General features: G+C 49.7%; 1 protein-coding gene across 2 annotated transcripts in view; it reads left to right on the top strand.

The window, feature by feature from the left end:
* Positions 1 to 24,356, top strand: part of LOC147691879 (prospero homeobox protein 1-like) — a 79,824-nt gene that overhangs the window by 33,230 nt on the left and 22,238 nt on the right. For both annotated transcript variants that reach the window (XM_086938149.1, XM_086938151.1), the window contains exon 2: positions 1,546 to 2,970. In XM_086938149.1, the coding sequence (XP_086794275.1) occupies positions 1,567 to 2,970 (1,404 nt within the window). In that variant the 5' untranslated portion in view covers positions 1,546 to 1,566. The remainder of the gene's footprint in view (positions 1 to 1,545; positions 2,971 to 24,356) is intronic.

The following is a 24,356-nucleotide window of genomic DNA, read 5'->3' as shown; positions in this document are numbered from 1 at the left end:
TGATAAGGGTGTATGTAGCTGCTGGTGGTGCATTTTAAAGCATGGTGTCACAAATATATTACTAAAGCATGGTGTGGTAGAGCACTGTCATGTACAGACAGCTCACTTTCTATTGAAATAGCCACTACATGTGAACAACTGTACAGGTTTACTGACAAAACCATGTAGCGCACAAATGATAATCTGTAGAAATCAAGTTTATCATTTGTGCATCACCAAGTGAAGTGTCTTGATTTGTTTTATCCAATTAAAATCTTTGTTTCCATCACTCTACAAAATTACAAAAAGTAGACTTAATTTTTGCTCTCCTAACTTTTGATATACTAAAAAAAAAGTATGCAGTTCATTTACAGGTATTTATATTTTGTTGTGTGTTAGAAAAAATGACATCCTACAGCCTTTCCTTTCACAGTCCCTGTGCCTCAGCAAGAGTGTCACATAGTTCACTTTATAAAATCCTCAGATTTTTAGGTCAGAGAAAGTAAACAACAATATTCATATTAAAATAATAAGCAGCAAGGTGTCACAAGACACAGCCTGACATTAGATCTCTGTATTTGAAGCACAGTAAGTGTGACAAGATAAAACAACATTTAAAAACATCTTTATTGATCATTCGTCTTTTGAACTGAAGCATGGTTATTATGGGGTTGCAGCAGCACTCCCTGCACCACTACTTCCAACACCTATGTAGACACTGTTGCTGCAGTGACACAGAGTGGCCAGTCTGAGTGTGGAATGTGTAGCAGCAGTGTCATCTAGTAGATAGTCTGAATATGTAACATGCAGTAGTGACCCAGAGTGCTCAGACTTAGGATAGCAGTTGCAACTGCTGTGTGGGGTCAGGGGAAAGATTTGCTTGTGGGCAGCCCTGAAATTTATATTTCTGAGCTTGGGAACCTTCCCTCCTAGGATGAGCTAACTTGACCATTTGACTGTGCATGCATATACCATTAATTTTCTAGAGCAAACACGAGATATGTAAGGCTGTTGGCGGCACCAGAAAGAATGACCGAGGTATTCATGTTTGATGCTGAGAGTGTTTCACACTCTCTCTGTTTACTTTACCAGAGGAGTCTGTATGGAAAAAATGGTGGCAGTCTCAGTATGGCATTGTCCAGCAGTGACATCTAGTGATTAGTCACAGTATGGCACACAGTCATTGACACCTAGAGACCAGTCAGAGTTTAGCTTTGGTGTCCTCTGGTGACCAGTCTGAATATTGCATATTTATCAGTGATTCCTAGTTACCAGTCAGAGGATGGCATGTGCAGCAAGGCTGCCTAATGGTAATTTAAAGGATGGCCTTACCTGTGGTTCTTAAGTGGTTTCCGGCTGGAATCTGACTGAACTAAAAAAAGACAGAGGGCCCTCAGTGATCCATACCATTATACATAATTTACGGCCAAGGGTACTGATATTGGGAAATAGTGTGGTTTATTTAAATTGACCTGGGGCCTAATTACTTTAATCATTCCTAAAATGGTTGCAAAAGTATGACAATCCATCACACCCGTCTAATCCATGTCTGTGTCTCTTTTACAGAAGGTCTGGGACCATCAAATCATGTCCCTCGCAGTTGTGGACCTAAAGGAGGAGTGCCTGGAGGACGAGGAGCTTGAAGGAATGAGTTACACCTACCCGCTCAGCTTCCAGACTAAAGAGACCCCAAGTGGGGACCAGCCTGTTCCATACTCTGACAGAAACATCATCTCCCAGCTCCTGAGGAAGGGTATTGTCAAGACTAGGAATGCAGACACTTCAGAGCCCGGGGACCCTGGCGACCTCTGTCCAACACGCCCGGTACAGGAGTTTTCGCCCCATGGGAGCCTGTTCAAACGCCAACTGGAGTCTGAGGGCTTCTATGAGGAATTTATGAAGGCCAAGAGGGCCAGGGTGGAGAACATTGTATGCAACATCAGCAGCTCATGCAGCTCTGGATTTCGTAATGGTGGGTCCTCTGAAGGGGAAGACCCTGTTGGGAGCAGCTATGAAACCTCTATTCGAGATGCCCCCTCTCGGAAAGCTGAGAGGGGTCAGGAGCGTAGCGAGCTGAAGCACCAAATGGAGATGATGAGGGGGCAACTCTTACAGCTACAGGAGAAGCTGTATCGGATGTACGCTGGAATGTCTGAGGACTACGGTGGCGTTGGACTTTCCAGAGAGCGCATTGCACGAGGTGTGTCTAGTGCCAGTGCCGCAAGGTCAAGAGATCCAACAGATGATTCTTGCCACTACCAGGATGCCACGGTTTCAAAAGAGATGCAAAAGTCCCGCCAGTCCAGTGTGATAGAACGAGGAATTCGAATGCTGGACTCACAGCCAAAGAGCCTAGCAGAGGCCTTGAAGGAGGAGTTGAGCACTGCAGTCACGCAGGTGGTGGATGCCGTTGTCCAGGCATTTGCCCGGACTGGTGTACAAGAAGTGCCACCTCCCGTTCAAGTTACTAGTTCTCACCGCCTGATGGAACATGGGGGTTGCAGCACTGGGACATCTTCTCAACCACCGCAACACTACTTTGAGGCTCTCTCTAGCGGCACTTCCTCCGAAGGTGACACAGTCAACTTGGAAGAAGACCAGACGGAAGCTTTGCCCCTGGTGGTCAGGAAGAACCCCATCATCCAGTCTGAGTCCAGCTCCTCTCACCGGCAACGCTTATCACCTCTCGACTTGGACAAAGGCGGCCTGGTGGTTGCCGCTTTCCCTCCTGTGACACAGTACTCCATGCCAAAGATGTCCCACACAGTGCCTCTTGGCCAGCTACACTTTAAGGAAAGGGTACCAATTGAAGCCTTCTGGGAAGGAGTCAGCCTACGGACAAAGCTTTCCTCCAGACACCTGATGCAGCAGGAGTGCCCTCTTTTCCAGCTGTCCGGCTCAACCGAAGGCACATCTTCAGCACATGTTCCAAAACTGGAGAGCAGAGACCCCCATGGCAGCGCAGACACATCTCTGTACAGACCATCATCTATATCCTTTCTAAAGCATGTTTCACATGTGGAAACAAGCCTGCTTAGTTGTATGTGTGTATGGGTGTGAGTGTGTGTGCGTGCACATGTGCACTTTGGGGCTTATTTATGAGCCCTTCCGTCCCATTTGCACCGCCAGTGCGTCACTTTTTGTGACGCACCAGGAAGGTAAAAAGTGCGCCATGTTGCGTCATATTTACAAAGTGACGCATCTAGGTAGATGCGTCACTTTGTAAACCCGTGTGCTACATTATACCTGCGCCAAGTATAATGTATGCAGGGTGGTGGTTCTGACGCAAGTAAGGCTCGTAGAAGTGACGCAGTGAAATCAATCAGATTGCACTGCATGACTTCTAGTATGCAAATGTGTCAATATCTTACACCTGCCTCATGGCAGACTAAGGCTGACGAAGGCACATTTTGCATGGGACTTGACCGTGTGTAATGACCCATTGCTGGAGTTGCGTCACTTTTGTGCCACACTCCAGCAATGCGTCATTTTTGTGCCTACAGATACATCAGAAATACTGACGTATCTATAACTCCTTGCGACATAGAGCGTCATATTGTAAATATGACGCATCCAGCATGTCGCAAGTAGGGCACAATGAAAAGTGACGCATCACTGTTTTCACCCAGCGATGCGTCACTTTTCATAAATGAGGCCCTTCGTGTCTACAGACAAGGTTAGATCTCCTCCTATCTCCACAGTGTGTGCAAGCGGGGAATGAGAGCATCAGAGATAAGAAATACATGACCTCATATAGATTTTCAAACCTTTCGAAAGTAAGTTTGACAGTGCACAGTGTGTTAATCGTTATATATGTATAGACAGATCTAATGTGCGTGTGCATGCACATATGTACACATATACGTACAGTATCCATGAAGAAGCAGAGAGTGTAATATCTGAATAATTACCATTCCAGAGTTTGGGCTGGATCATGATATGCGAAAGACGTAGCCTTTCGTGGCTCATGATATCCTGTTCCCTCCTTGGAACAAATACCATATTGCACTTAGCTCTCTGCTTGTATGGTTTATGCCATGCTGTTTCTTTATGAGCAATAGTTATGAACAAAAGTGTTTATCCAGACCACAAGGAGTTAAATCAGTGAACTGAGATAAAACCACAATCACTGAGTCTGGAGTGCACTCTGTAAGGCAATAATTAGTGTTGTCTGAACGTAGTTCAACTCTATTATGGTAATAAGGCCTTTGCACTGCAATAACAAATGTGTGAATCTGTATTTATTAGCATATATGTTCAAATTGCATGTTATTGGGCCACATTTATTTTCACTGGCAATTTATTTATGCAATGCCACTGAAACCTCATGTGGCCCCAAAATATTTGAGCAAGTTAGCAATAAATATAGGTCTTGATATTTGTTCTGATATTTATCACTAGAGTTCAAATGTCAAACCCCATGTTTGTGCCACACTTCAGTTGTGCATTCTCGGTCACTGTTCAGTGAGACTGTGCTCTGGGTCTCCTTACATACCCCTGTTTATATAAAATACACATGAAAGAACAGCATTATAAAAGCTTCTACACGTGCATGTGTAGGAAAGTAATATGCTATTTGTTAGGGAGATTAGGGGCAGCATGATCCTCACGAGGATTTTCCCCTCGTGAATTACAGCTCATCTCCTCACTCATCAATGATAATGGATTGCACATTGGTACAAAATACCTGGTTTCTGTTTCACCAACAAAGAGCAGCATGGCTAAAAATAAAAATAAAAGCTGTCACCGTGGCTCCTTTATAGTGCTGTTTGTACTTTCAGCCAGGCAGCTGTACAACATGGCACAGAAAACATTGACAAAGCCAAGTACTCTGTTTGTCTTTTAAAAGAATTGTTAAGCTATGTTTTACAACTGCGTGGCTGCTACAGAACATGGCCGAAAGTGGAAAAAAACACTACGATGATGCAACCAGCATTGACTGTGTCATAGTACTTTTACTTTTACTTACTTGACTTTTAGCTTTGCTGCACAGCAGCAGTGGTGTTGTCCAACATGGCTAAAAATACTTTGATAAAGTCAATAGATTTTGAAAAGACGAGACCTATTGATTTTGCCAATGCTTGTTTCACCTAGGGAGCTGTTGACTATCCCTTTCTCTGAATGCATGGTTCGGTTATTTTGTCATTTTAACTAGCGACTGATACTCTTACTGTGATACAGCTGGAAGGAGAAGGCCACAGGATTCCACAGGCTTTCTAATTTTGATTCAAAAGTGCTTGCTTTACAAAGTACAATACAAATATCTCAGAATATATGTCTGAACAATGGAAAGTACAATCAAGGAACTTAAATGGGGTGATGAGAATGGCCAGCACCCCAATTCTATACACGGTTACAGCACCAATGCCCGTAAATGACTCAAGTCTGAGGACATTGAACACATGAAATTAAAGACTATTCCAGGCTGAAAGTGAGCGTGTGAAATCCAGTGTTATGGGTAGGATCACTCCATTCGAAATATGTGGCATGGGTTGCTAAATAATGCAGCAAGGTTGAGTAAATTATGCGGCAAGAAAAGTCAAATTACTATTACGTGCCTTAATGCGGCACATTTTCTGATAGTATTGGTTAAATATTTTTACATTTGTTAACACTTTTGTACATTGGTCATACTTTATTAGTACCAATGACACTCCCAAATATTAAAATAAGCAACAGAAATCTTCCCATTCAACCTTTGCAAAGGGCTCTCCACTGTGTGGCAACACATGTTGCTGTGTTGACTCCGCTCAAATTTATAACACTTTACCCAATTCTACATTACGCCTCTCCAGTCTAGTGCACACCATGCCACTATAGTATACAGCATGCCACTGCACTATAACAATTTATTCCACTGTACGCTACATCAATCCACTCCAGGATACTCCTCTCTACTGTATTGCACTCATCTCTCCAATGCTCCACTGTATGTTGTTCCACTGTACGCCACTCCACTGTAACACGCTCCACTGTACCCCACTGTACAACAGTACACTCTATAACAGTACACTGTACAACACTCTCCTCTCCTCCACTGCACCGTACCACACTCCACCTAATGGCATCCAAGGTCGTCCTTGGTTGTGAGTTTCTACAGAACAGTGTTGGGAAATGTTATTGTCACAAAGGAGACTATTCAGAGATTGAATTAGTGTGTTGTTAGCCTCGTTCCAGCGTAAGTTGAGATCACCCAGGATTATGTAGTTAGTGTCTTTGAGTGCGCAGTGGGCAATCAAGTCGGATAGGTGTTCACCAAAAGTGGGTGTGTTGCCAGGTGGGGTGATAGAGAAGATTACCAACTAAAGGGCTGTTATCCTTAGTCTTGATGGTGACAGATAGACATTCAAAGGAGCTATATTTGCATGAGTCCATTACAGCGATGTCAATGTCATCTTTATGGATGATGGCTACACCTCCCCCGGGTTGATCTTTTCTATCTTTATTGATGATGGTGAAACCTGGGGGCACAAACATGTCTAACAAGGTGGGGAGATCTCATTTAGCCATGTCTCCGTGATGAACGCAATGTCTAAGTCATGAGAGAGGATGGCTTCAGCTAATTCCGTTGCATGCTTGGGGGCTGATCTACAGTTAATGAGCATGCAGTTAGTAGGTAGATTATTTTTGTTCGGAAGCTTTCCTGATGGGGCCCTCGGTATGGAGGTGAGGGAGGGCGAGGGTCTTGTGGTTTTCATGGGGGGAAGTCTTTTCCAAAGCCCGTGATCACTTGAATATTGGAGTTAGTGGAAGTTGGGAGAGGGGAGTCATAAGTGGAGGCTAGGTCCATAGCTTCTTCAGCGGACATTGCTGCTTTAGTTCTGGAAGGTCTTTGTGTTTGGATCTCCACATCTTTCCTAGTGTGGCTTTGAGCTCCAGACGCGGGGGCTTTGATTCTTGTGAGAGATTGTAGTGGGATCACAGCGTCGGTTCTAGGGGGCCTCAGCAGCCGGTTCTCGAGGGCGGGTGAAGTCCCGAATTGGGGTTTTAGAGGGGTAGTTCAGTCGGATAGGAAGCCCTGAGTTGGGAATGTTGAAGCTTTCAAGCCTTGTCTAGGTTAGAAAGGATTTCATCAAGGCACCTGAATATAATTTCTAACTGACTTTCTAGTAGTTCCAGCGGGTACGCCACATTTTCCGGGGCTGGTGGTGTGCATTTTTGGGTAGGGACATCTCGTGGGGTGGGGGGCAGGGTCGAATTGTGAGGTCTAATGCTGAGTAGGTCAGCCCGGCTGTCTCTGTTAGCGACCCTCGGTACGGGGTTTAGCCGTGAGCTCTTCCTTAATGATTCTGCTGGAGAGATGAGGGGGTCAATAGACGGAGCCCGAGGGATGATGGAGTGATGTTGAGGAAAATAAGATTGAGGGGGCTGTGGGGACTTATCTTCCTTGAAAGATTGAAGGTCATGGTTCGTGGGGACGGAGGAGTGGGAGGAGTTTCTGGGGGGGAGGCTGGGGGATCTCATCAGGGGAGTGGAAGCAGATATTTGCTTCTCCTGATGGGGCAGGTTGATCGGGGAAGGGGGCTGGGGTGGAGCGGGACGAAGAGAGTGAAGATGTGCGGAGCAAAGAGTAGGGAAGAGGGAGTCAAAGGCCTTTAAGTTCTCGTTGTTGGCCTGTATCAAAACTGTGCCATTTGAGTAAATGGTCACTGATATGTTCCCTTTTCTAGTTGCCTGGTTGGGGAGAGAGTATATTTACAACAAGGGTCGTCAGTTTACAGCCATGTGAGGTGGTCGTCATTTTAGATATGTGAAGTTGCATTCTTGATGTAGTGTTTCAGCTCTCAGGTCTATCTGTGCGGAAGATGAGATCCATCTTTACCTGCCCTTTGGAGGAGCAGTGGTACGTGTCTACAAATAGTGTTTCTGGGTGTTGTCTGATTAGATTATGTTTGTGGTTCCTTCTCGCTTTTGGAGAGAGGTTAGAGGGGAAGCTAATAGCAAAGGCATTCACGCTGTGTGGTTTCATGTGGATCGACATGGGTGGTTCGACAGAAAATGGCGTGCCTGGTTACATTATTGGACGGGACGAGTTGTTGATAGGGAGGCGGGACCCCCTTGGTCTGGTAGTATTGACTGTGGGAGACTGCCCACGACGAATGTTTGGTGGGCACTTAAGGGTCCACCCTACTATGGGATCCGTGATTGAGGGGGCACAGAGTAGACTAAGGTATAAGAGTGGTTGCTGCAGGGGGGAGAAAGCGTCATGAAGCAGGTAGTGGGGCACAGAGTAGACTAAGGTATAAGAGTGGTTGCTGCAGGGGGGGTGAAAGCGACATAGAGCAGGTGTGGTACCTTAGTGTGGGCCCGGAATCACTAGCGTCGTCGGAGCAGGCGGATGGTAGTCCTTATTGGTCGGCATCAGAGGGTCCGGCAATCTCTAGGCTTCGGGAGGCTGGCCTGATTCCTCATCAAGACGGGATATGTGAAGATCAAGTCGCGCTTGGCTTAGCGTACTGGGTATGCCCTTAAACTGTGTGGGCATTTATCTTAGGGTCCTGGGTATAGTCTTAAACCTGGCGGTGAATTACATGACACTCTGATTGCCGAGGTGGATTGGCGTCGGCCATTTTCATACAAGGTTTCGGGCCATGCCAGTCCGGAGTGTGAGCAGGCTCATTTTTATGCTTCCTATTGGGCAGGTCTCAGGGGAGGGAGCTTTCATCTGCTTGAGTGTCCCAGTAAGCGGGGATCTCGCCTTTGATTTAATAAGTGAATCAAAAGGGGGGCAAGGACAGCTTCAAGTGGTCTCCAATGATCACTCAAGTCCCAAGCAGCGGCCATCTTAGGGCCAGGCATCACCAGCCAAGCTGATCCTGAGAGGGATTCTAGCTCTTTACAAAGCTTCTTTCAGGGTAGATCAAGTGACTTACTATGAAGGACAAGGGAGGGGTAGCCGCGCCCCAGCTTAAGCACGAACAGCCTAGTGTGATGTTCACTCGATCACTCAAGGTCCCAAAGCGGCAGCCATCTTAGGGCCAGGTATCGCCATTCGAGCCGATCCTAGCTCCATTCAATTCTTTTGCTTGTGCAGAGCAGGGTCCCACTGTGTAGAGCACGGGGGAGCCGCGCCCCAGCCCGCTGCGCGCTCTGGTGTGAGGGGGCAGCAGAGCCAAGCTTCACATCACCAGCGACAAGCGCGGTCTCGCCGCTCCACGCGCCCGTTGGGTTGAAGTATCGGTGTGATGAGCTAAGGGAGTCTCCACTGCAGCTCCGGTCTCCCGCGGGGCAGATCGGCGGTTGGATCTGGGGCAAGTCTGTGCCGAACCACTCCGTCGGTGCGATGCCGTCCCAGCCTCGGGAGTCACCGATGCGGCTCCAGGCTCCCGCAGGGCAGACCAGCCAGGAGGCAGGGGACGTCTTCTTAGAGCCCCAGAAATGTCACCCAGATCCCCCTGGACGTCATGGAAGATAGGCTAAAGTTTCTCCTACCCAGCGACAAAGATCTCTCCAAAACTGACCTCACCTCGCTCTATAACACGAATATGGTAATCCTTCTTGACCAACTAGCACCCTTGAAACTAAGAAGAAAATCGAGCCATTCCGTCCAGATCTTGGTTCGACTGTGACACTAATGAAGAAAGGAGACAACTAAGAGCCGCAGAAAAACGATGGAGGAGCTTGCCCACTACCTTCCATCGCGACAAACTCAGAACTATCCGTAGAGAAATACAACAATTATATCAAGAACAATAAATCTATGTATTTCCGCTCTGCTCTCGATAGCGCAAAATTCAGACCCAAGGAGCTCTTCAGTATTATTAGACAGCAAACCTCCAAACTGGATACTTCCCTGGGGCAAGCCTCCAAAGAACGATGCGACAACTTCGCCAACTTCTTCAATGATAAGATCTCCAAGATCGAGCGCTCTCTGGTCACCAACTGCTCTTCCCCTCCCCATAGCAGCCTGGGTGAGGTGCTTGGTAGCGCTCCCCCTCCCACCACTATACCCTGGTCACTCTTCCATCCCATTCTAGATGAAGATATAGTCAAACGTATCTCCACCTCTAAACCTTCATCTCACATCCTAGACACCCTTCCGGGTCAACTCACCAAAAAACCGAAACTCTCCCTAGCTCCACTATGGTGCAGGATTATTAACAGCTCCCTAAAAACCGGAATCGTCCCAGACTGTCTAAAAGTGGGGCAAGTCACCCCACTGCTAAAAAAAACAGGCCTGGACATAAATGACTTAAACAACTCCAGACCCGTCTCTAACCTTCCTCTTCTTTCCAAAATCCTAGAAAGATGTGTACTCCAACAACTAACTCAGCACTTGGACAATACCAACCTCATCGACTCACATCAGTCGGGATTCAGGAAAGGGTCCAGCACGGAAACCTCAATCCTCAACATAATTGATGACATACACAAATCACTGGACTCAGACCAATGTTGCCTCCTCATTCTCCTAGACTTATCGGCAGCATTCGACACAGTTGATCACAATCTTCTCCTCAAAGCTCTCGAAGAAAGGGCCGGACTTGACGACGTGGTCCTCAACTGCACAACCGCTACCAAAGATTCAAAATCAGAAACTTTGAATCCGACCTTCTCCCAGTCAAGAGGGGAGTGCCCAAAGGATCAGTGCTCTCGCCTCAACTCTTCAACATTTACATGGAACCCCAAACCACCCTACTCAGAAAAGCTAACATCCCCTTCCACCTCTACGCTGATGATACCCAAATCTACTTGCAAATCTCCTCTTCTAAAGACATTCATAGACTCAATGAAACACTAAAGGAAGTGCAACGTTGGCTGTCAAGCAACCACTTAAAGCTGAAACCGGACAAAACCGAACTACTTCTCATCTCGAACAAAGAAGGGGGCGTGGCTTGGTAAGCCACGATGGCGGCGGCGTTTTGCTGAGGCTCCGCGATCGGGCTTGCATCCTGCCCATTACCAGGGATCGCCGTGAGCCTCAGCCAAAGCAACGACAACTGACAGAAGTGGCAGCACCAGGGGCTTCACCCGAAAGAGTCGTGGCCGCTGCTGAAGTGCGGTACCGACAGGAGGAAGCTTTGTTTGCCGGGACGAGGAGCCGGACCGCAAGATGGCGGCCGCGTCCCCGGCCACCTAGACCCTGAGTGTCCGCACCCCCGCAGCCGGTCCGGAGACCCCGGGGACCGCGCACACATCGAGGCGGCGGAAATCCTAACAGGTCGGCGTCCCTGATTTCTGAAGGCTTGTGCGGCACGGGACTCGGCGCGGCGAATGCGCATCGGCGCACAAGATGGTGGACGCCAGCCCGGAGCCTCGCCCCACCTGCACCTCTACCCGACTGGTTGCCGGTCTGGCCGCTGGGCACTGAGGGACGCCGGCCAGCGCACCACCGTTGCGGCGCCCGGATCCCTCTGCGGCGGAGCAGCTCCTGACGAGTGGTGAGTGCCGGCTCCCCCCCTCCCCCCTGGGGGCCCCCGCCACTATCTCCACAGCGACCTCCAGGCCCCCCCTGAGACCCCCAGCGGTCATCCCACATCCACGCCGTGGGCCGGGAACCGAGGCTGCATTGACTCCCCTGGCGCAGCGGACAGCACTGCTATTCGAGCTGCCTGACCTCGGCATGGCGCCCGGAGAGGCCTAGGAGCCTCGCCCCACCTGCACCTCTGTCCGACTGATTGCCGGTCTGGCTGCTGGGCACTGAGGGACGCCAGCCAGCGCACCACCGTCGCGGCGCCCGGATCCCTCTGCAGCGGAGCAGCTCCTGACGGGTGGTGAGTGCCGGCTCCCCCCCTCCCCCCCTGGGGGGCCTCCACCACTACCCCCGCAGCGACCTCTGGGCCCCCCCCCTGAGACCCCCAGCGGTCATCCCACATCCACGCCATGGGCCGGGGACCGAGGCTGCACTGACCCCCCTGGCGCAGCGGACAGCACTGCTACTCGAGCTGCCTGACCTCGGCATGGCGCCCGGAGAGGCCTAGGCGCCGAGCCTGCCCCGGGCTTCCCTACAGCAGCGACGCCGGTGACCCGCCCTCCGGGACACGGCGGAGTCACACCGCAACAGGAGCAGCGCCTCACCACCACGGTCCCACGGGAACCCTCCAAGCAACACACTTTACTTCGACCCCCGCCACGGCCTGTTCACGGCTTTGGGGGAAGGGGTGTGCAGCTGGCCCTATACCACGTCCATAGCCTGCAGCCTTGGACCCACGCAGGCCCTACCACCGAACCCGGGGACCCCGAGCGAACCCCCGGGGGCCCTGACTGCCACAAGAGCCTGCTTGCTCGACCCCCACAGGAGTGACCCTCGACCCAACTACCCGTGGCCCCCGGACCCCGAGACGCCGCGGCGCCCTCTTCCACAGCCCAATGGGGAAACCAAGGGGCACGCAGGTGACCGCCGTCCCTGAAACGGCCATCGAGAACATGCCGCACACAAGGACATGGACTCAGGCGAACACGTCGAACGCTGATCCCACGCTATCGGCGAAACTGGATCAGGTGCTGGCGGCTATCGAAATGTCCCGGCTCTCTATGGAGGAACGTCTAGGCACCCTGACGACGGACATCAACCTAATACGCGACGATCACCGCAAACTGGTGGATAGAGTGAAGGAGGGAGAGCGAAACGTGGCGGCGCTTCAGCCCACGGTGAAGACGCAAGAAGCAGACATGAAGGAAGTCATGCGCCGAGTGGCGGCCCTCGAGGAGCGCACTATTGATTTGGAAGGGCGCTCAAGACGTTGCAACATCCGCGTCCTGGGTCTGCCGGAGGGTATCGAGAACTCGGACCCGCTGACCTATATGGAATCATGGACCAGGTCGTTTACCCCCGAATCGGAGCGGTCAGCTTTCTTCTCCATCGAAAGGGCACATAGGGTCCCAGCCCAGAAACCCAAACCGGGCCTGCCCCCACGCCCTATGCTGGCCAAGTTCCTGCATTTCCGAGACCGAGACGCGGTGCTCCGCGCGGCCCGGATGGCGGGCCCCTTGCAAGTGGAAGACCAGCAGGTCATGGTGTTCCCAGACTACGCCCGCGAGGTACAACAGCAGCGCACGACCTATCTGGAAGTTAAGAGGCGTCTCCGTGAAAATGGTCTTCAGTACTCCCTACTGTTCCCGGCCCGCCTCAAGGTGCTTCATAACGGGAAATCCATATTTTTCACCACGGCGGAGGAAGCACAGGACTGGGCGGAATTCCACTGTCCGTTGATCCCTAAGCCCGGTCCCCAGCGGAGACAAAACAATGACTCACGGCGTTCTAGAAGGCGAGGCGTGAATCGCACCCGAACAGACAACTCCAAGAGTCACGCATCCTCACCCTCGGGCTCACCCGATCTCACGCAAATTATGCAAGAACGACGGGACGCCCTACGGGCAGTGACTGAGCTACACACTTCTCCTCCAGCTTCGGACCTGGAACACCAACCACACCTGTTCACCCCCGAGAAGGACCGGGACAGTGATGGCACAATGTCAGGATTTGGGCCGATTTCATCTCCCCTCCTTGCGGTGCACACCACGGACACCACCCATGCAGGTCAACCAGGCACCTCTTCAGGGTGAACAATTGGACAATTGCTGTATCCTCTTTCCTTTTGGCTATTGATCACGCTATGCGTAGACTGCGCGCCGAAGAGGCATAGTTAGTTGGCTGTACAGACACACGCGCAAATGCCATTTTTCCTACAACAGCCCGATCTGCGAACAGCCCAGCAGTAACGCACGCTACCACCCCCACAGAATTTTGTTATATTTCTCCCCTAGTGGGACACTAGTTTGGATATGCCACCTCCGGTGATATATCCCCGGCAATGGGACTGTTCCCCACTTTTGGTTCTACACGTTGTAGCCCCCGTTAGACCCTCCCCCACACATATGGCAGCATGGCGCGCAGGAGCACATACGAGACACAGGCCCACACGGTCCTTGGGAGGTACAAGGGTTCCCCACTCGCAAGCAAGAAACCACAGCAATGGCGACTCCACGGTCAGATGTTAACGTCCTCACGCTGAACGTACGGGGCCTCCACACACCTAGCAAACGCTATTCCGTCTACTCTTACATTAAACGCATGTCAGCTTGCATAGCACTGTTACAAGAGACACACACCAACGCTACCGAGCTGGCCCGATTACAGGCCAAATGGCGGGGGACCTTTTGCGCCACGACCTACTCAGCGTTCGCTCGTGGCGCCTTAGTGTGGGTTCGGCCAGGCACCCCTTTTCGGACACTTAGACGGGTGGTTGACAGGGAGGGCAGATACGCATTGTTAGAGGGAATCTTAGACGGGCAAGGGGTCCTCCTGGGCAGCATTTACGCCCCTAACACCGAACAAGATAAATTCTGGGATCACCTCACAGTAGTCCTGGCCCAATTCGCTGCCATTCCATGGATTTTGGGAGGTGATTACAATTGCACGCTGAACCCCACTCTAGACAGATCACACCCCCCTCCCACAGGCTCCCCAACCCCCCGACAGGCGGAATTCTTCAGGGCCTGGACCACACACTGGGCACTCACCGACGCGTGGCGACACTTACACCCGCTGGCCCGTGTCTATTCGTTCCACTCGATTCCACACAACCTCCGGGTCCGTTTGGACAGGTTCTTATGCTCGGCACATATCCTCCCACGGGTCACGTCCTCGGACTATCTGGGTCGGATCCTCTCGGACCACGATGCCCACATCTTACGCCTGACCTGGCGCCCCCCACGCCCGCCGGTCCCCACCTGGCGCCTCCCTAAGGACTGCTTGTCAGACCAAGTCTTCAGAGACACACACAAAACCAGTATCCAGGATTACTTCCTACACAACGCGGGTACGACATCATCGGCGTTAATGGAATGGGATGCATTCAAAGTGGTGGCGCGGGGGGAATGCATACAACAAATTGCAGGGGTTCGTCGCACACTAGAACAGACGCTCCTCACGTCGGAACGGCGTCTGGCTACGCTTACGAAACAAACCGATGACTCGGAAGAGAGCGTTGCGCTCACGGCCGAGGCGAAGTCGATATACCAGGCTGCTTGCGCCGATCTCCGGAAGTATAATTTTCGCGCCTATGCCTCCAGAGTACACAAAGAGCGGGACAAAACGGGGGCACTGCTTGCCTGGATGGCACGACAGGACGCCGAGACCAAGCCGATTACGGATATTATCAATCCGGAAGGCATATTGGTGCGATCCCAGGCCGAGATTCTCCTGGCGTTCCAACGCCATTACGCACAGGTATACGAGGCCCCAACCCGCTACGCTCCATCATGCGTGGATTGCTTCCTCGATTCGCTGACGCTGCCCACGATATCGGACGCTGACAAGCGCACGGTTGACACCAAAATAACGCCCTCGGATGTCACTCAGGCATTACGTGCCCTTTCCCGGAATAAAGCCCCGGGACTTGACGGCTTCCCACTGGAGTACTACTCGACGTTCTCTGCCCTGTTAGCTCCCCGAATGGCTCGGATGTTCGCAGCGGCTCTCCATCTGGGAGTGCTTCCTCAGTCACTACGGGAATCCGTTATCGTGACCTTCCCCAAACCCCACAGGGACCCGCTCCAACTAGGGTCATATCGTCCTATCACGCTCCTCTCGGCGGACTGCAAGGTCCTCGGGAAGATCCTGGCTGACAGGTACACTCAGGTCATACGCCCACTGGTCCACCCTGACCAATGTGGGTTTGTACCGGGCAGGAACACCTCACAGAACATCCGCCGTGTCTTCCATGTACAGGATCAGGTTCGGGACAGATTCCCGCGCGCCGCTTGCCTGATCATGGACTTGGAAAAGGCGTTTGACACTCTCACCTGGCCATACCTATTCGCGATCCTGAGTCGTCTCAACGTCGGCCCGACACTCATGGCATACACTCGCCTCCTATACACCGACCTAACCTCGCGAGTGCGGATTGGGAAACACATATCCTCTGCATTCGAGGTCCGCCGAGGCACGCGACAGGGATGCCCCCTATCACCCCTTTTATTCGCCCTGGCCGTCGAACCGCTGGCGGTTAGACTGCGTCAGGAGGGAACCCACTGGGGCATCCCGCTCGCGGATAATATGCATTGCGTCTCCCTGTACGCAGATGACCTCCTGATATATGTCCGAGATATAGAGGCGGATCTAACCCCCATAGGGGTGGCACTGATAGAGTTTGCGGACGCCTCAGGACTCCAGGTGAACTGGGACAAGTCCACGGTCTACCCATTCCACCCGCACTTACCACCCCGAGACGTCGAGCTGGGGACCCGCAGGCTCTCGTGGTCCGCTGAGGCCCCTCGGTACCTCGGTGTCCGCCTGTACCACTCACCGGCGGACATCTTTGACGGCAATCACCGAAAGGTGCTTGCTAATCTACGCCCGACTGTAGCCTTCTGGAACAAGCTCCCGTTGGCCCCGATAGGACGGATAGCCCTGGCAAAAATGGTGATGCTCCCCCGACTTCTCTATCACTTCACAAACCTGCCGGTGGTACCGCCCAGATCTTTCTTTCGGGACCTCAACTCTTTGCTAGGCACCCTTATCTGGGGCACGAATCGACACAGAGTGGCCTTGAAAACCCTTCAACTTCCCACATCACAAGGCGGACTTGGAGCTCCTTCCTTCGAGTCCTACTTCCTGGCGGCACAGCTCCAATGGTTATCATATTGGACAGCGGACCGCTACACCCTGGAGACCGCTACCCCGACCGGCAGAGTTCCGACCCCGGAGCTCATCCGTCTCCTTATCCCGGGCACCAAACCCAGACGGACATACCCCCGACAAGTCACAATAGCGCGCCAATGTATGATGCGGATCCACCGGATGGCCCCAAGTAGGACCCCATACTCCCCACTGCTGCCGCTGGTGGGCTGCCCCAGACAAGACTCCTATTTCTCGGCGCCAATGTTAGCTGAGTGGACTCGTTGCACCATCATGGATATGGAGTCGCTCTTCGAGGAAGGACAACTGAAACCAATCACTCAGCTAGCTGCAGAATACGACCTCCCCCCAGGTCAATTCTTTAGGCACCGACAGCTGCTTGAGGGATTCCGTCCCCACCATAATCTTAGGGCAGGGGAACCGGATACGCACCCAGTAGTGCACACTATCCTACACATGGGAGTGGGTCGCCATCTGATCACCTGGTTGTATAAATCTATCCAGGAACTCTCACACGCCCCCCTGGCGGCCCTGCGGGCCACATGGGAGGAAGACATCGGTCGCGCACTACACGACTCAGAATGGACCAAGGCGCTCGAGGCCCCGAAACGCGTCTCCAGAAATGCCAGATTCAAAAACATCCAATACTACATACTGCACAGGGCATACCTCACGCCGGCGCGCCTACAACGGTTTTACCCATCCACACAATTCCTATGCCCCAGATGTCGTTCCCCCGACGCAGATTTCCGTCACATGTTCTGGGACTGCCCCGGCCTACACTCCCTGTGGAAAACTGTGCACGACACACTGGCGGATCTCACAGGCCTCACAACACTAGCTTCCTGGGAATCCAGCGCACTGGGCATCCTACACATCCCTAAACAGGAACCTGTACACAGGCGGTTCGTGTCCTTGGCGCTGCTGCTGGCAAACAGATGCATAGCTATGCATTGGCGATCCCTGGAAGGTCCCCCTATAGCAGCCTGGACAGGAGCAGTTTGTAAGTGGGCGGCAGCGGAGGAGGACGCCCTTAGGGAGGAAGAGGCCAAGGGCGCGCGTAAACATCCCATTTCCATGGAATGGGCCATGCTCCTACACAGCTTCCGGCAGTCCCTGCGCACAGAAGACCCACCTACGCCCCCCCCCCTCACCCCCACTCCCTCTCCCGAATGAACATATAGCTCCTGTCCAAGGCCCAGGCCCCACACTGTAATCCCACTAGGCTCTGACATGGAATGCCCCCGCTATCTGGCTACACTGCCCTGATATAGACGCACTTTGAGGGAACCCTTCGTCTCCCGGCATCCGACACCTGCTCCTCTTCTACTGTGCACCTGCTAACGCCCATATGCTCCCCTCCCCAGTTGTGTTTCCCCAGTTACCAGCAATACAATCATAAGAACTGTACAGACTCTGACACTACGCCATCAAGGCGGGCATCCCTGTATCCTCTAGTATCCACCCTTCTCCCTTATGGAGCACGATAATAGGATCCCAGCCTGAGACTGTATCAAGCCAATCTGTACTGTTTCACAGAAGAAATGTCATAAATTCATAAGTTTGCTCACAGAAAAGTTGCGCGCATGGCTGACCGTGGCTGAATGTTGAAGCCACGCCAGCAGTTGATTCTCTGTGTACCCAAGTATTATGATGCAACAATAAAAACACATTTAAAAAAAAAAATTAAAAAAAATCTCGAACAAAGAAGAGAACCCACAAATGGTTGAGTGGTTAAAAGATATCGATGTGCTCAATGGGAACCTCACCCTGGCTAACTCCGTTAAATCATTAGGCATCATGCTAGACTCCAAACTAGACTTGACCAAACACATTAAGATCTCGGCGAAGAGTGCTTTCCTTAACCTGAAGCTACTAAACAAAATAAAACCTTTCATTCCATCCAAAGATCTCAAACAAGCCACCCAAGCATTGGTGCTGTCAAGACTGGACTATGGAAACGCAATCCTCTCGGGAATAGCCAAAACTCATCTTGCTCCTCTGAAAACAACCCTCAACGCGGCTCCCAGAATGGTCACTGGAATTAAGAAATTTGATCATATATCTCCGGCACTAAAAGTACTCAAGTGGCTACCAATAGAAATGCAGGCGAACTTTAGAACAGCCTGCCTGAATATCTGGCGTCCAAACTCAAAAAAGCAGGTCAGAACAGGAACCTCAGAAGCTCTAATTCCCTACTTCTTATTCCGCTAAAAGATCGAAAAAACATAAAAACGCAGACAGGTCCTTTGCCGGAAATGCACCTAAAATATGGAACTCTATCCCCCCCCATATCAAAACTATTCCTTCCTTCCTTGAATTCAAAAGTCAGCTCAAAATCCTTTTTCTCGACCGCTCCCTATCTAACAGATAGGAGCAGTTTGGAGTGTTTAAAGTGACATTGCTCCTATCTCGGATGCGGATTGTCAAGACCCTGTAATGGAACTCGTCATCATTCTCTTTACGATTCGTATCCTGAATGTCTCACTTTTTTGTATTATGTAATGCTTTCTTTTGCACTGTTCTGTAATTGTTGTGAAGCACTCCGATACCTTCCGGTCAGGCTAGTGCTATATAGAACTTCTTAAATAAATAAATAAATTGTTAGAAAACTTTACTTATTCTTTCTATACAAACCAAGCTCAAAATGCACAAACATTACACATTTTAAAGTGATAGTTATACCTTCGATTTATACATTACACACCACCTTTACATTAATATAACTTTATTTATTCTTTAACTACAATTTAAAGTTACACTACCCATAAATAAAACATTGAAAGCTGCTACATATACCATTCATTTACAATTTACACAACAGCTTCAAATTATTATGACTCACGCACCTGCATGCGCAGTGAATTCAACCCGGTAGCCACAATATATTAACTATAACATGCACCTTTTCCTTGCACTCCTTATACCGTTTTCATATTATCTCACTTATACCATTTAAAATAAGAGTATTTACGATAATAGTTATGACATAGCAAATTACATCTTTTTAAAGAATTCAGTGCATGGTAGAGTGTGGAGGTCCAGTTAATGTACTGTGGCTAACAAGTTGAACATTTGTTTTTTTCTTTATATATATATACTAGCAGCCCGTCCCGACGTTGTCCGGGTATGAATTGCTGCCGGCCAGTAGTATATTGTTTTGTAGGATTTCGTTTTGTTAGCATTTCTTATCTGTGACAGGCCTGTGAAACGCTCCGATTCACAGTGCACTGCTGATACACTTAATAGTGCGCGTTCAGTAGTGTGTGAACTCGAGTTTCCCTACTTTATTTTTCCTTGCAATATTATATAGCGCAAACTCGACAACATGGCATGAGCACAATTTACATTACAGTAGAACACATTCATTTGTGGTAGGCACGGGGAGACCAAGCGATTTGCCAGGATTCACAGGATGTTGAGCTGATGCCGAGATTCGAACGTAGCTCCCCAGCTCTAAAGTTCGCAATTCTAGAACTTGTGGCGGGAGGTGTGTCTAAAAGTGTATGTCGGTGCTGGCCATCATTGAGAGAGACCTGTGCATTTTTCAAATGGGTCGTGAAAAAATATGAGTATGTTGCTGGAGATGTGGGCCGCCGTGCCACCAATGTACTTACCGGGGGAGGGTAAACACCCATTATTCCGCAACATTCTTTCCGCATACCATCACTCCGCATACTTTCATTACGAAAGTACCATGACTCCGCAATGCCATTATAACGTATGGCATTACATTTTATATGCTTTAACCACGCATACATTTACAACGAAATTCGTTGTAAATGCATGAATGGTAAAAGCATGTTTATCTATACTAATATAATAAAGAGAGAGCCCAAACCTTTGAGGCGGGTAATCTCAGGAACCACAGCACCAATCACAACACCCAATACAGCGTTGGAAAGGGCAGTTGCAGCAGAAGGACATAGGCTAGGCAGACGCCCACCATATACATTTAAAAGGTAAAAGAACCGTGCCAGCAAAGTAGTCCCTTGTGGGCGTGTCTGTGTTGTGCTGTGGGCGTGTGCTGGGGGTGTGACAAACGCTGGGTGCGTGTGGTACGTTCCGCCTTTCATGCCATGTCTCATATCGTGTGCTAATCCCACCCTGCTCCCTTTAAATACCCCTGCACCCCATAATCATAACCCACCCTTACTCCTTAAAATACCCCAACACCCTTAAACACTAACCCATCTTAACCCTATAAATATACCCTGTACCCCAAAACCCAAACCTATCCCTAAACCCTAAAAATGCCCCTTTACCCCAAACCCAGCCCTGAACCCTATAAATACCCCTGTACCTCAAAACCCAAACCTACCCCTGAACCCTAAAAATACCCCTGTACCTCAAACCCAAACCTAGCCCTGAACCCTAAAAATGCACTGTACCCCAAAACCCAAACCTACCCCTGAACCCTAAAATACCCCTGTACCCCAAACCCCAAACCTAGCCCTGAACTCTAAAAATACCCCTGTACCCCAAAACCCAAACCTAGCCCTGAACCCTAAAAATACCCCTGTACCCCAAAACCCAAACCTAGCCCTCAACCCTTAAAATACCCCTGTACCCCAAAACCCAAACCTACCCCTGAACCCTAAAAATACCCCTATACCCCAAACCCAAACCTAGCCCTGAACCCTAAAAATACCCCTGTACCCCCAAAACCCATACCTATCCATAAACCTTAAAACTACCCCTGTACCCAGAGGGGGCCCGAGGTGGGGGTGTAGCAACGATCTTTAAAAGGCAACTTATGGTAACCAAAATCTTAGCAGAGACCATAAACACCGTTGACCTACTGGGGATAAAAATTACCTCGAACAACTCCTGTCTTATTATTTTAACAGTATACTGCCCACCTCAAAGTACCCCCATGTTCAATGATCTCTTCATTCCCATCATATCAGATCTATGCACACGTTATAAAAATATTCTGGTAACGGGTGACTTTAATGTCCATTGGGATAAAAGTGATCAAAACTCATCCGTCCAGACTTTACAGACCACCATGACCGCCCTTGGACTGACACAACTCGTGGAAGCCCCAACTCATATAAAAGGCCATATCTTAGATCTCATTTGGTCCTCAACACCAAAAGCGGTCATCACAAGTATTTCACCTTGTATCTGGTCAGATCACCACCTTATCTTATACGACCTACCGCAAAATATCTATCAGGCCAAATTACCGCTAAAAACAAAAAAAGTGCGCCAATGGAAGAAAGTGAATTCAGAAACCCTAACCAAAGTCTTGCCCAAATACAAACAGGATCTTACTACCTTCTCTGATAGCACAGACCTAGACTCAAAGTATGATGCGATAATAACCACCCTTAGGCAATCAATCGATGAGCTAGCTCCTGAAAAAACACAAAAAGTAAAAGGTGTAGAGAAAGGAGCCCCCTGGTTCACCGAGGGTTTACGTGAACAAAAAAGAAAACTTCGCTACCTCGAAAGATGCTGGAGGAAATCTAAAAAGGATACTGACAGGGAATCATATAGAGCATTGTTTCAATCATATAAAAAGCTTATTACATCAGCTAAAAAGGATTACTATGAGACACGCATTAATAATGCTACTAACATCCAGAGAGAGACCTTTCAAATCCTGAAAGAGCTGAGCAAGAAGGAGGAAAAGGCAGATATCCAGATCGACTGTGATACCTTTCAAGGTTACTTCCTCGAAAAAGTAGCGCCCATCTTGTCCGATATCAAGAAGGACAACCCAGTCTCTTATATCGATCAACCGCCTCCTCCATGTTCTTCGGTCCCTGTTTTCACCAGCTTTCCTGAAATTGACTCCACCATGCTGAGACAACTTGTATCATCCACTAAATCAGGCTCCCCCGCCGATCCCTGCCCGCCTGACATCCTTCAGCTAGCAATGCCGATTCTAGAAGACCAAATCCTAGATCTTCTAAACACTTCATTAGCCACTGGAACACTACCATCTACCTTCAAAGAGGCACGCGTCAGACCCCTGATAAAAAAGCCTGGAGCAGATCCAACTAGCCTGAAGAACTACAGGCCAATCTCCCAGCTGCCATTTCTGTCAAAGGTACTAGAACAGCATGTATTAAAATCTCTGTCATCCCTCCTGGAATCTCACCACCTCCTCCAGGAGCGGCAAGCTGGTTTCCGTGCCCACCATAGCACGGAACTAGTAATGCTGTCAGTACTAGATGAGCTAAGATGCATGGCTGACGGTAAAAAGCCAAGCGCCCTGATTTTATTAGATCTTTCAGCGGCGTTTGATACCGTCAGCCATGCACTGCTCCTGGACAGACTGGCTAGGTTTGGGATAGGAGAGCAAGCCCTCAAATGGTTAACAGCTTTCCTGACAGGAAGGACGCAGAAGATTCAGTTGGCAGACCAGGTCTCAGACGTGGGCATTTTAGCCTGTGGAGTCCCGCAGGGATCAGCACTCTCTCCGCTCTTATTCAACCTATACTTACAACCATTGATAGAGTCCCTGGCAAACATGAATTGTAAAGTTTTTAACTATGCCGACGATACGCAGCTGTTGCTAAGTATCGATAATACTCCATCGGCTCAGTCTTTGGCCCAAGACATACTACGATTTACTGTGAATTGGATGTCGTCCAATTTGCCGAAAATCAATCCAGATAAGACGGAAGTGCTCGTAGTCTCAACCTCAACTTCCCCCTGGAATGATTTATTTTGGCCACAAGAACTAGGACCCACCCCAAAACCGTGCCGTAGTGTCAAGAGTCTTGGGATGAAAATTGACCAGGAACTCTCGATGGTCAACCAAGTATCTGCGGTAGTTGGTTCCTGTACCAACCTGATCAGGCAACTACGCAAACTCGCCCCCCTGCTCTCGAGAAACATGCTGCGAACTATTGTCTCAGCCACTATAGTGTCTCGAATAGACTACGGGAACGCGCTGTACCTCGGCCTTCCAAAAAAACTCCATTAACCGTCTTCGGGTTATCCTGAACGACGCAGCACGTTTGATCTTTGGACTGCCGAGGAGGACTCATGCCTCCCCTCTGCTCTACAGGCTACATTGGTTGCCCGTGACGCAGAGAGTAGAATTTAAGAGCATGTGTATCTGCCACAAAGCAATCCACGGACAGGCGCCAGCCTACATAAAAGAAAGGCTTGAGATATACGAACCTAAGCGCGCCTTGCGATCATCCGGATCTTTTCTGCTATCCTGTCCACGTTTCAAGTTAACAACAAAAGGAGGCAGATCTTTTTCAGTTCAGGCTCCGACCATCTGGAATAAGCTACCGGAGGCGCTTCGCAGAGAACCTAATCTCCTCCTTTTTAGGAAGTCCCTGAAAACCTTACTTTTCAAAGACGCATTCCTATCTCAATAGTCGGCTACCAGATCAGACACCTCTATATTCCTTTCCTTCTTTGTTGCTGTACTTGTTCAGTAGCGCTTTGAGACCTGTAGGTGAGTTGGCGCGATACAAAACACAGTTACAAATTACAAATTACAAATTACAAACTACCCCATAACCCAAAACTATATCTGAACCCTTAAAATACCCAAACACCCCAAAACATATACCTCAGTACCCCAAAACATATACCCGTATACCCATACTTACCTTATCCAAACATTTTTAAAAAAACATGCTTTTACCATTCATGCATTTACAACGAAATTTGTTGTAAATGTATGCGTGGTAAAAGCATATAAAATGTAATGCCATGCGTTATAATGGCATTGCGGAGTCATGGTACTTTCGTAATGAAAGTATGCGGAGTGATGGTATGTGGAAAGAAAGTTGCGGAATAATGGGTGTTTATCCTCCCC

This window comes from Lissotriton vulgaris, chromosome 9 (genome assembly GCF_964263255.1).
Source record: "Lissotriton vulgaris chromosome 9, aLisVul1.2, whole genome shotgun sequence".
Classification (NCBI taxonomy): Eukaryota; Metazoa; Chordata; class Amphibia; order Caudata; family Salamandridae; genus Lissotriton; species Lissotriton vulgaris.
This window is presented reverse-complemented; position numbering and strand designations above follow the sequence as displayed.